The 14,055-nt window shown below is 37.0% G+C and overlaps 1 protein-coding gene across 1 annotated transcript in view; it reads left to right on the top strand.

The window, feature by feature from the left end:
* Positions 1 to 14,055, top strand: part of ZDHHC2 (zinc finger DHHC-type palmitoyltransferase 2) — an 82,684-nt gene that overhangs the window by 44,291 nt on the left and 24,338 nt on the right. Inside the window, exons 5-7 of the mRNA XM_021694116.1 lie at positions 5,759 to 5,828; positions 6,561 to 6,593; positions 12,660 to 12,780. Coding sequence (XP_021549791.1) covers positions 5,759 to 5,828; positions 6,561 to 6,593; positions 12,660 to 12,780 — 224 coding nt within the window. The remainder of the gene's footprint in view (positions 1 to 5,758; positions 5,829 to 6,560; positions 6,594 to 12,659; positions 12,781 to 14,055) is intronic.

The raw sequence follows: 14,055 nt of genomic DNA, 5'->3' as shown, positions 1-14,055 counted from the left end.
ACTGGGGAGGGTATGTGCTCTGGTAAGCGCTGTGAATTGTGCAAGACACTTGAATCTCAGATCTGTACCTCTGAAACAAATAATGCAATATATGTTAAGAAAAAAAAAAAGAAGAAGAAGAAGGTAGCGGGAGGGGAAGAATGAAGCGGGGGAAATCGGAGGGGTAGACGAACCATGAGAGACGATGGACTCTGAAAAACAAACAGGGTTCTAGAGGGGAGGGGGGTGGGAGGATGGGTTAGCCTGGTGGTGGGTATTGAGGAGGGCGCGTTCTGCATGGAGCACTGGGTGTTATGCACAAACAATGAATCATGGAACACTTCATCTAAAACTAATGATGTAATGTATGGGGATTAACATAAGAATAAAAAAAAAAAGTTAAAAAAAAAAAATGTGGCCACTCCAAATTGAGGTGTGCCCTAAGTGTAAAATACACAACTGGTTTCAAAAGATTTAGTGTGGAAAAAAGAATGTAAAATATCTCATTAATATTTATGTATTATTTATATTTGTTTCTAACTCCCTTGAGAATCATTATTGAATCTAAGTCAAAGTCTCGCTGTTTTTTTCCTGTTTGTTTTCCCTGGTTTCTCAATGGGCGAGTGGCAGTTCCCTGATTTAATTTTAATGCCATGGGTTCTAGTCCACAAAGACAGAGCTGTGCTTATATGTGTTTATGTATATTGACCCTATATATAAGCCTAGGCAAATATCAAGGAAATTAAAGCCCCCTAAAAATAAATTCCTGCACAAGTTTCCAAAACTAGTTAATGACCGTGACAGTATCGGGTATGAAAAACGAGTCTCCACATTCATTCCTAGTTCAGGGCTCTTCTACTGTATCCCTTGACACACTGGATTTGGAAAAAGGAAGCACAAGTCACACCACAACAAAGTATTAATTCCCATTAATAGTAACTACACTTTGGATTTATAAGTCATCTCTTCGTGTAGTTTACATAACGTTAAGACTGTCAGTCTCTTGTTCCTCTCAGGTATTGTATCCCTATGTCCTGAGATGAACTTAGGGTTCTTCAGATTTATGACTGTGGCATATAACCTGGTCTCCTAACATACTCTTTGTTTATATTTTCAGTGCAAAAATTCCGGATGCCTGCAAAATCAATGTTAACTGACTAGAGTCACTGACTAAATTAAATCACACACAAAGTGTAATAAATAGATTGTGTTGGTCTGATTGATCCCCCTGTGGACTATGTAGAATGGAAAGATAAACACAAGGCAGAATGGACGCTCAGTGCATCAGCTACAGTACTTAGCCAAGGCAGGACTGTGAGAGAGGATCTTCTTACCTCACCCCCAGCCAAGACCAATGGGTTCTTTGGAAAGCTTCCTTCTTCACCCTGAGAAATTCTGTGGACGAAAGCAGCTGAAAAGTTCAGTTGATGTGCATGCACTTTATATTTGATAGAGAGAATTGAAGAAAGTGGATCGTAATATAATTCAGGATTTTACAATCCATTCTAAATCCACAGTACTTCCTCCAAACCCCAAAGAGAAAAATGCCAGCTCCCTAGAGTAAACTGATTGCCCTACACAGAGAAAAGTTCGACCACATACACACTTGCGCGTGGAGGGTAGGAAGGTAGGGTATTAACAAGACTGCTCATCTTGCCTGTTTGTCTTCGGCTTTCTTACAGGGATCGCCAAACTTGATCATATTGTTTTTGATTTTTACTGTTATTAATGAGACTCTTTGCTTTTTTTTAGCTCTCTCTTGCCTTTCATCTTTTTCTACAATTTTTTTTTGTTTTTTGTAGATTTTGACTAAGAAGGTAACAACTAGAGGTGATGGAGCTTATCATTTTGCACACAGAAGTTGATAACGTTTTCTTTTCAACATTACCCAAAAAGGTTTTAAATTACATAAATAATATGTGAATAAACTCTGAAAAAATTAAAGCAAGACAGTTAAAATTCGCCTTGGCTGTTAGGAGCTCTTAAATGATAAGCAGATGGTTCGTTTTAAATTACAGCGGAATAATTTTAGTTGAATATGATATGGCACGTGGAATTTTTTTTAGTTTTTATTTTAATCACGTGGTGCTCATCATGACAAATGCCCTCCTTAATCCTCATCACCTATTTACCCATCCCCCCCCACCCACCTCCCCTCTGGTAACCATCAGTTTGTTTTCTATAGTTAAGAGTCTGTTTCTTGGTTTGTCTCTTTCTCTCTCTCTTTTTTTCTTTTTGCCTTTGTCCATTTGTTTTGTTTCTTAAATTCTACATATGAGTGAAATCATATGGTATTTGTCTTTCTCTGACTGGCTTATTTCACTTAGCATTATGCTCTCTAGCTCCATCCATGCCATTACAAATGGCAAGATTTCATTCTTTTTTATGGCTGAGTAATATCCCATTGTATGTATATATATGGCATATATTCTTTATCCATTCATCAATCGATGGACACTTGGGCTGCTTCTATATCTTGGCTGTTGTAAATAATGCTGCTGTAAACATAGGGGTGCATATATCCCTTTGAATTAGTGTTTTTGTTTTCTTTGGGTATATATCCAGTAGTGCAATTGCTGGATGGTAGAGTAGTTCTAACTTTTTGAGAAACCTCCATACTGTTTTCCACAGTGGCTGCACCAGTTTGCATTCCCACCCACAGTGCACAAGGATTCCCCTTTCTCCACATCCTCACCAACACTTGCTGTTTCTTGTGTTGTTGATTTTAGCCATTCTGACAGGTGTGAGGTGATATCTTATTGTAGTTTTGATTTGCATTTCCCTAATGATAAGTGATGATGAGCGTCTTTTCATGAGTCTGTTGGCCATCTGCATGTCTTCTTTGGAAAAATGTCTGTTCATGTCTTTTGCCCATTTTTAAATTGGATTATTTGTTTTGGGGTGTTGATTTGTGTAAGTTCTTTATATATTTTGGGTACTAACCCTTTATCGGATATGTCATTTGCAAATATCTTCTTCCATTCTGTAGGTTGCCCTTTAGTTTTGTTGATTGTTTCTTTCATGTGCAGAAACTTTTATTTTGATGTAGTCCCAATAGTTTATTTTTGCTTTTGTTTCCCTTGCCTCAGGGGACCGATCTAGAAAAAACTTGCTATGGCCCATGTCGTAGAAATTACTGCCTGTGATCTCTTCTAGGATTTTTACGGTTCCCTGCCTTACATTTAGGTTTTTAATCCATTTTGAGTTTATTTTTGTGTATGATGTAAGAAAGTGGTCCAGTTTCTTTCTTTTGCATGTTACTATCCAGTTTTCCCAACACTGTTTGTTGAACAGACTGTCTTTTCCCCATTGCATATTCTTGCCTCCTTTGTCATACATTAATTGTTGATATAATTGTGGGTTTACTTCTGGGTTTTCTGTTCAGCTCCATTGATCTATGTGTCTATTTTTGTGCCAGTACCATACTGTTTTGATCACTACAGCTTTGTAATAGAACTAGAAGTGTGGTACTGTGATGCCTCCAGCTTTGCTTTTCTTTTTCAAGATTGGTTTGGCTATTCACATATTTTGTAGTTCCATACAAATTTTAGGATTGTTTATTCTAGTTCTGTGAAACATGCTGTTTTTATTTTGATAGGGATTGCATCAAATGTGTAGATCGCTTTCAGCAGTATAGACATTTTAACAGTGTTTATTCTTCTGATCCATGAGCATGGAATGTCTTTTCATTTCTTCATGTCATCAATTTCTTTCAGCATTGTTTTATAGTTTTCAGAATACAAGTCTTTCACTTCTTTGGTTAGGTTTATTCCTAGGTATCTTACTATTTTTGGTGCAATTGTAAATGGGATTGTGGGGCATTTTTTGTTTTTCGTTTTGTTTTTTTTTTGCTAAGAGATAAATTTTTGTTTATGAAAGACTATAAGCAAAAAGCTTATTTCTACATTGTTTTAATTTCTGGTGAGTTCTTACCCACTTTGATTTGAGAAGGTTTTTTTTTTGTTGTTGTTGTTGTTGTTGTTTTGTTTGATTGTTTGTTTTTTCCCAGTGTGCTTTAAAGTAGAGATAATCATCTGGAGAGAATGTAGCATTGCCCACCAAACTCACCACTTAAAGTGCAACTATAAGTGTAAAAAATATATAATAGTTTTCAAAGACTTGGTATGAAAAAATGTAAAATATGTGATTAATATTTGTGTATTAATTATATGTTGAAATAATATTTTTGATGTATTAGGTCAAATATTATATTTTCTTAAAATTAATTTCCCTGTTTCCTTTTATTTCTTTTAATATAGCTCCTAGAGAATCTAAAAGTACACATGTGGCTCACATTATATTTCTTCTGGATAATATTGCCTTACACTTTAATGCTCTGAGTGAGCCAGTGGTACTGTGTAGCTTTCTCTGGAATGTAGCTGCAAGACTTCTTCCTTCAGGAGATGAGCCAGCCATACCATTAATCTCTGTAGTTCCCAAAAAAGGAGAGTTGTAAGGGGGATGATTGAGAACTTTTTTTAATATTGAAAACAATTCCATATAGGTTTTGTTGTCTGAAAAAAGCTCAACCTAATCTTAGGATAAGCAACTGTTGCTTTTTGCAGAGATCATAATATTAGTTAATGTAACAGTGATAATTACTTGTTGCAAGTACTTTTTCCAAATTTTAAATTCACTGTTTGGGTTTTTACTGATCCCGTGGCCCACCCAATAACTGTTCTCCCTTAATTTTGGTAGACTGCTTGTATCTTGTAAGATGTCTGTGTACTGAAATAGCATCTCCAAATCAGACATACGTAATTGTCTTTGATATATATATTAGAAAAGAAAGGATCAGGATTTCCATTACAAGAATTAAAATTTAGTATTGGAAGTACTTCTTCTAATACTCACTTCTAGTCTTGTATCTCACCCTACAGAGAACATGTGAGCTTTTTCCCAATTTAAACAACTAATAGAGTTTATTCACAAATTTCTAAAATGTGTTTCTCATAAAACTTTTATTTTTTTTATTTTTTTATTTTTTTAAAAGATTTTATTTATTCATTTGAGACACAGAGATACAGAGAGAGAGAGAGCATGAGCAAGGGGAGAGGCAGAGGTAGAAGGAGAAGCAGGCTTCCCGCTGAGCCAGGAGCCTGACGTGGGGCTCAATCCCAGGACCCTGGGATCATGACCTGAGCCGAAGGTAGACACTTAACCAACTGAGCCACCCAGGCGCCCCTCATAAAACTTTTAAAATATGGTTGTATCTTCAGGTACTTATCCTGGTAGGGTACAGGAAAGAAATTGATTTATTTGAGGGAGACATTCTGTTTACTTTGATAGAAATGGACATATTTGTACCCTTTGTGAGCCTTACTATCATTACTGACAATTAGGAATGCCTTAGAAAAATTACCCCCAAAGATTCTCTATTCTTGAGAAAGCCTCGTTAGAAAACTGAGGCTGGGGGCGCCTGGCTGGCTCAGTCAGAGGAGTGAGCGACTCTTGATCTCGGGGTCATGAGTTCAAGCCCCATGTTGGGTGTAGAGATTACTTAAAAAAAAAAAAGAAAGAGACAGAGAGAGAGAGGGAAGGAAGGAAGGAGAAAGAAAGAAAGAAAAAAAGAAAGAAAGAAAGAAGAAAGAAAGAAAGAAAACTGAGGCTGTAGGCAAGTCATTCTATTTTTGTATTAACAGTAGAATATCTCATTTTTACCAAATTCAAATTCACTTTGCTTTTTTAGAAGTTAAATTTGGATAGCTGATAAAAGCCATTTAATTGTATATTCAATTCAGTGTTAAGTCTAAGACTAAGTGGAGCTTTTTGTCCCTAGCAATCCGATATTGTGACAGATGCCAACTCATAAAACCAGACCGCTGCCATCACTGTTCCGTCTGTGATAAGTAAGAAAACCTTTTACTTCTAAATCTCTACATGCTGGTGGTCTTTTTAATCAATATTGTTTCTTTCCTCACTGTTTTCCAGATTATTTCCTTTTTTCCTTAGTCGTATTTCTGAGACCTTTATTTAGGACATAGAACTGGACAGTCCCTTGCATTGATACGAGTGTGGCTTAGGGCCACAGTCACCTAATTGCCCCCTTTCCCCCAGATTCACACTGATGTGAAGAAGTGCATGAATTTTGGCAGCTCAGACTTGGCTAGCTCTGTTTACAAAATACTTCTCTGACTCTTTTTTCACCTTTATAAAGATAGCTCATATGACTACATGATAATCAGATATTTTAGATACATAATATATCACAAGGACTGTGCTACTGAGCTTAAAGATTGATATTAAAGAGAAGTTTTATCCAGACTTTCTGTAAATCTGTTGACATTTTACACTTTCTTTAGCATAAGATAATTGTATATTAACATAATGAATTGTTCTAGGAAATGAGTTTTTTGATTTCTACTTTAAAGTATGTAGATTTTGAAAATTCTATAATTATATATCATAACTGAAATTGGCTATAGTATTTGAGATGAGGACTTTTAGTATTATTTATTTAATTTTTAGGTAAGTAATTTTGCAATATTTTACTTGGCACAACTCTAAATAACTTTGACTTAATGGGATTAAAATTTTATGAGGTGTTAAGTTTTGTGTGTGTGTGTTTATTATTTTTTCAGATGTATTCTGAAGATGGATCATCATTGCCCATGGTGAGTATGGCTCTATACTTAAACATGTTTCTGTCCCTTAGAACTTAATAAATTGAATCATTTATCTGTTTAAATCTTTTTATAGATGAAATCTTGCCTTAGCTGACCCAGGAGGTACTTTCAGATTTAGTTTCTAGTGTTTGTTGAATTAACACCAGAAAGGTTTTATTTGGGAGAGTTTCCATAGAATAATTTTAAAATGAAGTAGACCAACAACATGAAAGTTAATTTGTCATATTTGCTTAGAACAAATGGTTTTCTTTGTATGCACATGCATCAACACAGAGATTCTGAAACACTTCCCAGAAATTACACCAAAATGTATTCATAAATTATACACAATACCTCACTGGAAGTTTTGAATAATGAATTAATTCATCTCAAGCTTTAACAATTTGTTTTAAATAAAACTTGACATTGAGGAGTATGAATAGCAAATACACAAATACATATGTGTTTAAACAAGGGTTTTCACTTGGAACTCATTAATATTTTAAAAAATAATTTTAGATCAGGCACCTTAACAGAGAATGATTTGAAACTCTAATTAACTAATGAAGGTTGATTTTCCTACCTCTCCCTGTAATTTTTCTTCTCCATGTGCACATAGCAGTGACAGCTACACTCAGGTTGCCAGCCAGGTTGGATTTGGACACGAGGCGTGATTATTCTACCAGCCTTGCCTTCTTTCAGAGGTGGCCCTAGAAAAAGGTAGACATGCCCACAAATGTGTGCTCGGTTTAGGTGGAAACATAGGGAATAATGATCTTAGCTGTAGGAAATAATAGGGGAATGTCGGCTTTACCGTATTTTCTCTCTCTAGATAACGCTCACTTTTCTCCAGCTAGATTTTCTTCTTTCCGATGTTAAGGCCAGTTAGCGTCTATGAGAGTAACGTTCTCCTCAAAGAAAGATCTCAATGAATAGCCTCACTTGGTATTAATATTCATTTGTAGCCATTCTTTTGCTTTCCTCGTGCTTTCATTCATTCCGTTCTCTCTCTCAGCAAGTAGCTTTTCCCCCCAATATCTTTTTTTTTTTAAAGATTTTTTATTTATTTATTTGAGAGAGAGAGAATGAGAGAGAGCACATGAGAGGGGGGAGGGGCAGAGGGAGAAGCAGACTCCCTGCCGAGCAGGGAGCCCGATGCGGGACTCGATCCTGGGACTCCAGGATCATGACCTGAGCCGAAGGCAGTCGCTTAACCAACTGAACCACCCAGGCGCCCCGCCCCCAATATCTTCTATTGTAAGTTTTCTTAGTCCTCCTCACATTCCTCTGTTGATCCCTCCAGTAGCTCACGTGTCAGTGCCGCACCCACATCTGCACCATCCGCCTGTGTGTTCACTGCACCTGCTGCGGTCAGTTCCCGTGCCCATGGCGGCTCCTCGCCTCAGGCCCCACTGTTTCTTTCTTTCTCTGCCTGCGGGCTCTCTGTTCCACCTGAGGAGGCTGGGTCCGCTGAGAAGCCGGGCAGCCCAGAGGTGCCAGGCAGGAATGCTTCCAGAGGCTACCCTCAACCAGCGAGGGCCTGGCCAACAACACACGCTTTATGGGCTTTTCTCCCCTCCTTGTTTCAGATAAACTGTATCCAAGTTCTTGTCTCAGGGTCTGCTCTCAGGGGAATGCATGCAAAGACACCCTTCTTTTCTAAGTAGCTGTGTATTCTCAGTATAATTTAGCAGAATGGGAAAGAAATCAAGGACGTAGAGTTGACTTCGATTTTTCTTAGAGTAATAAATATGAGATGGTGATGACAAGGAATGGAGAGGTGGAAACAACCAGTATTAATTCCAAGCTTTACACACCTGTAAAGTGTGATGTACCCTTGCTATCCTCACTAAAGCACAAAAATAGGAAATAATAATTTACTGTGATAGCAGTCTTTCTAAACCTACCATTAATTTGCCTTTATAAGAGACTTATAGCATAATTTGACAATCTTTCAAATTTTGACAGATCTGTTGAATAAGCGAAAGGGAATGGATAGAAAGCTCTAGACGTTTTAAAAATGGGTGCAGATTGCATACTCATAGACTCCCTGTTATCACGCTCACTCTCTATGGCAATGTGGGAATTGTTGAATGAACCGACTGCAGTACCTTTCAACTTCCGTGTCATTGCTTCTTTGTACTGTGGCGTCCCCTGCTGCCCACTGTGTCAGCCACTGTCTCAGCTCTGGCCCTTGCAGAAGGCAGTAAGCCGGGTGGATTTGGGAAGGGTTTGGTGCCAAGGGCCTCGTGTTCACCTGGTGTATTTGAAATTTCAAGTTAAAATTTTAAATTAAAAAACTTATGCATAATGCATATGCATGGTTCTAAATTCAAAAATAAAAAAAGTGCCAAGTGTTCGTCCTAGGCCCCCTCCCCCGCTTCTTCTCTTCCTCACAGGGAGCGTATCGCTAAATGTCATCAGTAGCTTTCAGATATAAATGTGTATGTGTGTGTTACATTTTTTTACACACACACAAAAATATTTTACACTTTTTTTTTTAAAGATTTTATTTATTTATTTGAGAGAGAGAATGAGATAGAGAGACAGAGCATGAGAAGGGGGAGGGTCAGAGGGAGAAGCAGACTCCCCGCCAAGCAGGGAGCCCGATGCGGGACTCGATCCCGGGACTCCAGGATCATGACCTGAGCTGAAGGCAGTGGCTTAACCAACTGAGCCACCCAGGCGCCCCTATTTTACACATTTTTTAACAGAAGTGGTTCCACTATGGACTGAGTCTGTGCCTTTTTTTTTTTCCTCTTCACTTAATATATCCTGAAACATTTTCCATATCAAGATAGAAATAATCTCTTTTTATAGCCATTATGTCAATATAACAGTCATTGGTTAAAAGATCTTCAGGATGTTCCCAAACTGTGGGGCAACCTTATTATGCAGGTCTTGTATATAATTTTGAAGTTCAGTATCTGTCAACTTTGAGCATTGAAAAAGCAGAAAACTATGCTTCCTTGTTGTCAGGGCCTCCAGCCTATCTGCTAAGGCCAGTTAAGATGACCCATCAGGGTGCTGGGGATCCACCTTGCTCTCGTCTTTTAACTGAAATAGAAATCCTGGGCGCCTGGGTGGCTCAGTTGTTAAGCGGCTGCCTTCAGCTCAGGTCATGATCCCAGGGTCCTGGGATCGAGTCCCACATCGGGCTCCCTGCTCAGCGGGAAGCCTGCTTCTCCCTCTCCCACTCCCTCTGCTTGTGTTCCTGCTCTCGCTGTGTCTCTCTCTGTCAAATAAATAAATAAAATCTTTAAAAAAAAAAAAAATCCTGTAGTATTTGCCTTATTGGGTTTCCCATCAAAGAGTTTTTCTTTTAATATAAAATTTTCATTCATTCATTCATTCATTCATTCATTCATTCATTCATTATATTAATGATATGTTTTGACACGCTCGCCAAAGATTAGGTAACACTTATTAAATTCAATAATTGCTTCATATTGAGTGCCTATAATGTGCTAGAGACTATATATATATATGTAGAAAATCTGTAATTCTTACAACAGTGACAGAAATTACAGAAATTATTTGTCCCATTTTAAAGAAAAGGGAGAGGTGGAGCTCAGAAAAGTTAAAGAGTGGGCTTAAAGTCACATGGCATGTTTTTTTGGACTCCAAAGGCCACATTCTGTCCTTTTTTTTTTCTTTCTATATTATGTTCTTTTTCCTATTTAGAATCAGAAAGCAATTGCCCTGAAACAGGGCCAATTGCTATTTGCACTAAATTTAATTTTTTTTAAAGATTTTTTTTTTTTAAGATTTCATCTATTTATTTGAGAGAGAGCGCGAGCAAGAAAGAGCATGAGGGGAGGAGGGGTGGAGGGAGAGGGAGAAGCAGGCTCCCCGCCGAGCAGGGAGCCCTATGAGGGGCTCGATCCCAGGACCCTGGGATCATGACCTGAGCAGAAGGCAGACACCCAACCCACTGAGCCACCCAAGCGCCCCTATTTGCACTGAATTTTAAACAGCATATAAGGGATATTTACCTTGAGCATGTTTTGTTTCGCCATATAAAATCATTCAGACTCAGAATACATCTCTTCCTTTTCAAACTGAGTCTACAAAGCAGTAGGGAGTTAAAACATTTCACTGTCTGTCATGAAGAGACATTTTATTACTATATTTCCTCAAGTGTAAAGTACATATCAAACACTAAGATACTTGGTTTTTATTTACTGACTTTCTCTTCTGTTTCCTAAGTGACAGATAAGTTACATTACACCATGCTCCTAAATAGAAGCTAAAGTAAATTAGATGTTTTGAAATCTGTAATCAAAATCATTTTACTTTTTATAAAAATGCTATGTATCATTTAATATAAAAGCTGCCTTCTTACATTCTCATAGGAAGAGAAACAATCTTTCTTATCCCTTCTTATTTTCCCCCAGTCCACAAAAGAGTCATTGTCTTCACCCTCATCCTCCAAAGTGTTAATGGCTCCCCAGCTTCTGTCTATGCATTCTCTCCTCTGGAAACCAACACAAGGAAGCAAGGGGAATATCCTGTATCCTTTGGAGACAGAATGCAATTAGACTAGGCTTGTTTGGAACTCTGCAGTATGATTTCTTGCCATTATTTCATTCAGATGTCAAAGAAGGCAACCTCAGTAATTGGTTTGCACTCACACTAGAACCATCACGTTTTCATATCATGTGCACCTAGAATTTTTGCCTTCTTTATGAGCTTATTTGCCATATATAATACCCTTATGTTCCAAAGGTACTAAATCTAGTCCTGGTCCCTTTACCTTATGTTTCTTGAGGTAGATGATATAAGCACTTTTCTGTTTCTTTCCCCCCAAATTTTCAGTTTATTCATAAGCCAGATAATATTTACCTTTTTAGTTTTTTTTAATTAATTTTTTTTTATTGTAGGCACACTTACGTGGCACCTAATCTCTTCACAAATTTTTAAGTGCACAGTACAGTATTGTTAACCATGGGCACAGTGTCGTATAGCGGACTTCTGGAGCTTATTTATCTTGCATAGTTGAGTAAACATTTTCATGTGTACATTATTTCACTTTAAAAATATAAAAAGAAAAATGTCTCAGTTTATTAGGAAAGTCAATAGAGACTGAGACTACCTGGCCAACATTAGAGTAGGACAAAGACATTTGAGGAGAGAAAACAGTATGTGTACATTCCATGCAGTAGGTTTATTATACCAGTTAACACAGCTACCTCAACCAGTGAAGATACCCGCCATTTCCACTTACGTGTTGTGTCACGTGTACAACAAGATCAGCCTGAAATTCCCTTGTCTTTGTCAAAAGGAAGATAAAAACATGTTGATGGAAAAGTGTGACCATAGAGTCTGAGTTGTATTTGTATTTATGCTTTTTGATACAGTAGTTTGAATTCATACTCCTCCTCTCCAACATATAGTAACTTTAGAGTGAGAACTGAGAATTACAAATCCTGTTTAGAATCAAAGGATATGGAGCCAGCTCTCTGGAATGTTTGTTTTGCAGATAAGGAAAATGAAATTCCTATAGACTATTTCACTTGGTCAAGGCCACATGATTATTGAGTGTCAGATGCATCTTATGACCCTGGCTGTCTGGCTCTCAATCCTATTTCTTTTCCTAAACCTCCCCACGATAATCAGTGGTATGCTGATGGCATGCATGTAGTTTGTGAAGATATTTCATCTAATTTGGGAAAATCTGAAAGACTTTAAATTACCTAATCATAGTTAGAAATATCCAAAGGTAACGAAGAACTTAGTAAATTCCTCTTATCTGCCTTACTTCATTAGGTTTCTCACCAGCTCTGTGTTTTTAGGCATGTGCTTATTTGCATAATTGGACATGAAATATGGTTCATGGTTGATTAAAGCAGTATCACATATCAAATTTAAAAATCTAAACACAAATTCCTTTTTTAGCGAAATGGATTTTTTTTAATGTTTGTAAGTGTAAAGAAATTTTATGAGGCTTGCTTAAAGAAATGCCAGTAAATTTCAAATGATAGGAAACCAAATACTGTGTTAAAGATGAGCATATGCAGACATAGGTTGAAAGCGTACAGCTCACTGAAAATGTTGTTTTTGTTTTGTTAACAGGGTGAACAATTGTGTTGGATTTTCAAATTACAAATTTTTCCTCCTTTTCTTGGCTTATTCTCTGCTGTATTGCCTTTTTATTGCTGCTACGGATTTACAGTATTTTATCAAATTTTGGACAGTAAGTCAATACCTTGGTGATTTTTTTCTGGCATACAAAAATATATAATAGATTTTCAGTAATTGAGTTATTTCAGATGCTGATTTTATAGACTAGAGCTCATTTATATATAGTCAATCCTCACTGTTCACAGATTCTGTGTTTGTGAATTCTCTTACTTGCTGAAATTTATTTGTAATCCCCAAATCAGTACTCACAGGGCTTTTGTGGTCCTTTGCAGACATGCACAGCATGGGAAAAATTTGACCCGCCCCGTGGGCACATTCCCAGCTGAGCTCCACAACATACCGCCTTCTTGTTTGTTCTTAGTCTCTTATACTGTAAACAAGTATGCTTTTCAGTCTGTTTAGGGTCACATTTTTTGCATTTTTTGTACTTTTTGTTGGTGATTTTGCCATTTAAAATGGTCTTCATACATAGCGCTGAAGTGCTGACTGGTGTTTCTGAGCAAAAGAAGACTATAGCATACTTTATGAAGAAAATCCATGTGTCCGGTAAGCTTCCTGCAGGCATGAGTCCCGCTGCTGTTGGCTCTAAGTAATGAATCAATAATGTATATTAAATGTCAGTACGGTGTTTTTAAGCAGAAATGCACATAAAACAAGGTTGTGCATTGATCCTTTGACAAGAATATTGTGACCAGAGGTTCATAGGAACCTAACCCCGTATTTTCCCTGGGGCAGTGGTTCCATATTTACAAATTCAGCGTTCATGACACCTTTACAGGACGTACCATGTGAATAATGAGAATTGACTATATTCGAAGTTTTATTTTCAGCATTTAAAAATTGAAGTGTTTTATTTATGAGTAGAAAGACTGTTTTATAAAACTATTATGTCTATAATATCCTGAGTTTTTATTAGGTATTGCTTGATTAGGCTTTAAGTAATTCATTTGTTTTCTGTGCTCTATATTTTAAATGTAAGCAAAACAAAATTAAAATCAAGTATTATAAATATCCAAAGATACTCCTTGGGGCCCCCAAACAATGGTAAAAAACAAAAACAAAAAACAAAAAAACAGTTATCCCACGCCAGGATTGCTTTATTGTTTTCATTAAATTATCCTTTATTATGATAAGAACTTTCTAATTTCCTAGATAATTGAGGTCAGATCTGAACCACATTGAATACTAAAGATTTATTGAATGCCTTTATATGCCGGTTACATTGCCAAGCACTAGGAATATACAGGTGTATGGACATGCTGCTAGCATTCAAGAATACTTCAGTGTCTAGCATGAAGAATGATCCCTAATGAATGTCTGAAAGAAT

This window comes from Neomonachus schauinslandi, chromosome 2 (assembly GCF_002201575.2).
Source record: "Neomonachus schauinslandi chromosome 2, ASM220157v2, whole genome shotgun sequence".
Lineage (NCBI taxonomy): Eukaryota > Metazoa > Chordata > Mammalia > Carnivora > Phocidae > Neomonachus > Neomonachus schauinslandi.
The sequence above is the reverse complement of the archived record's forward strand: the minus strand, read 5'-3'. Positions and strand labels throughout refer to the sequence as shown.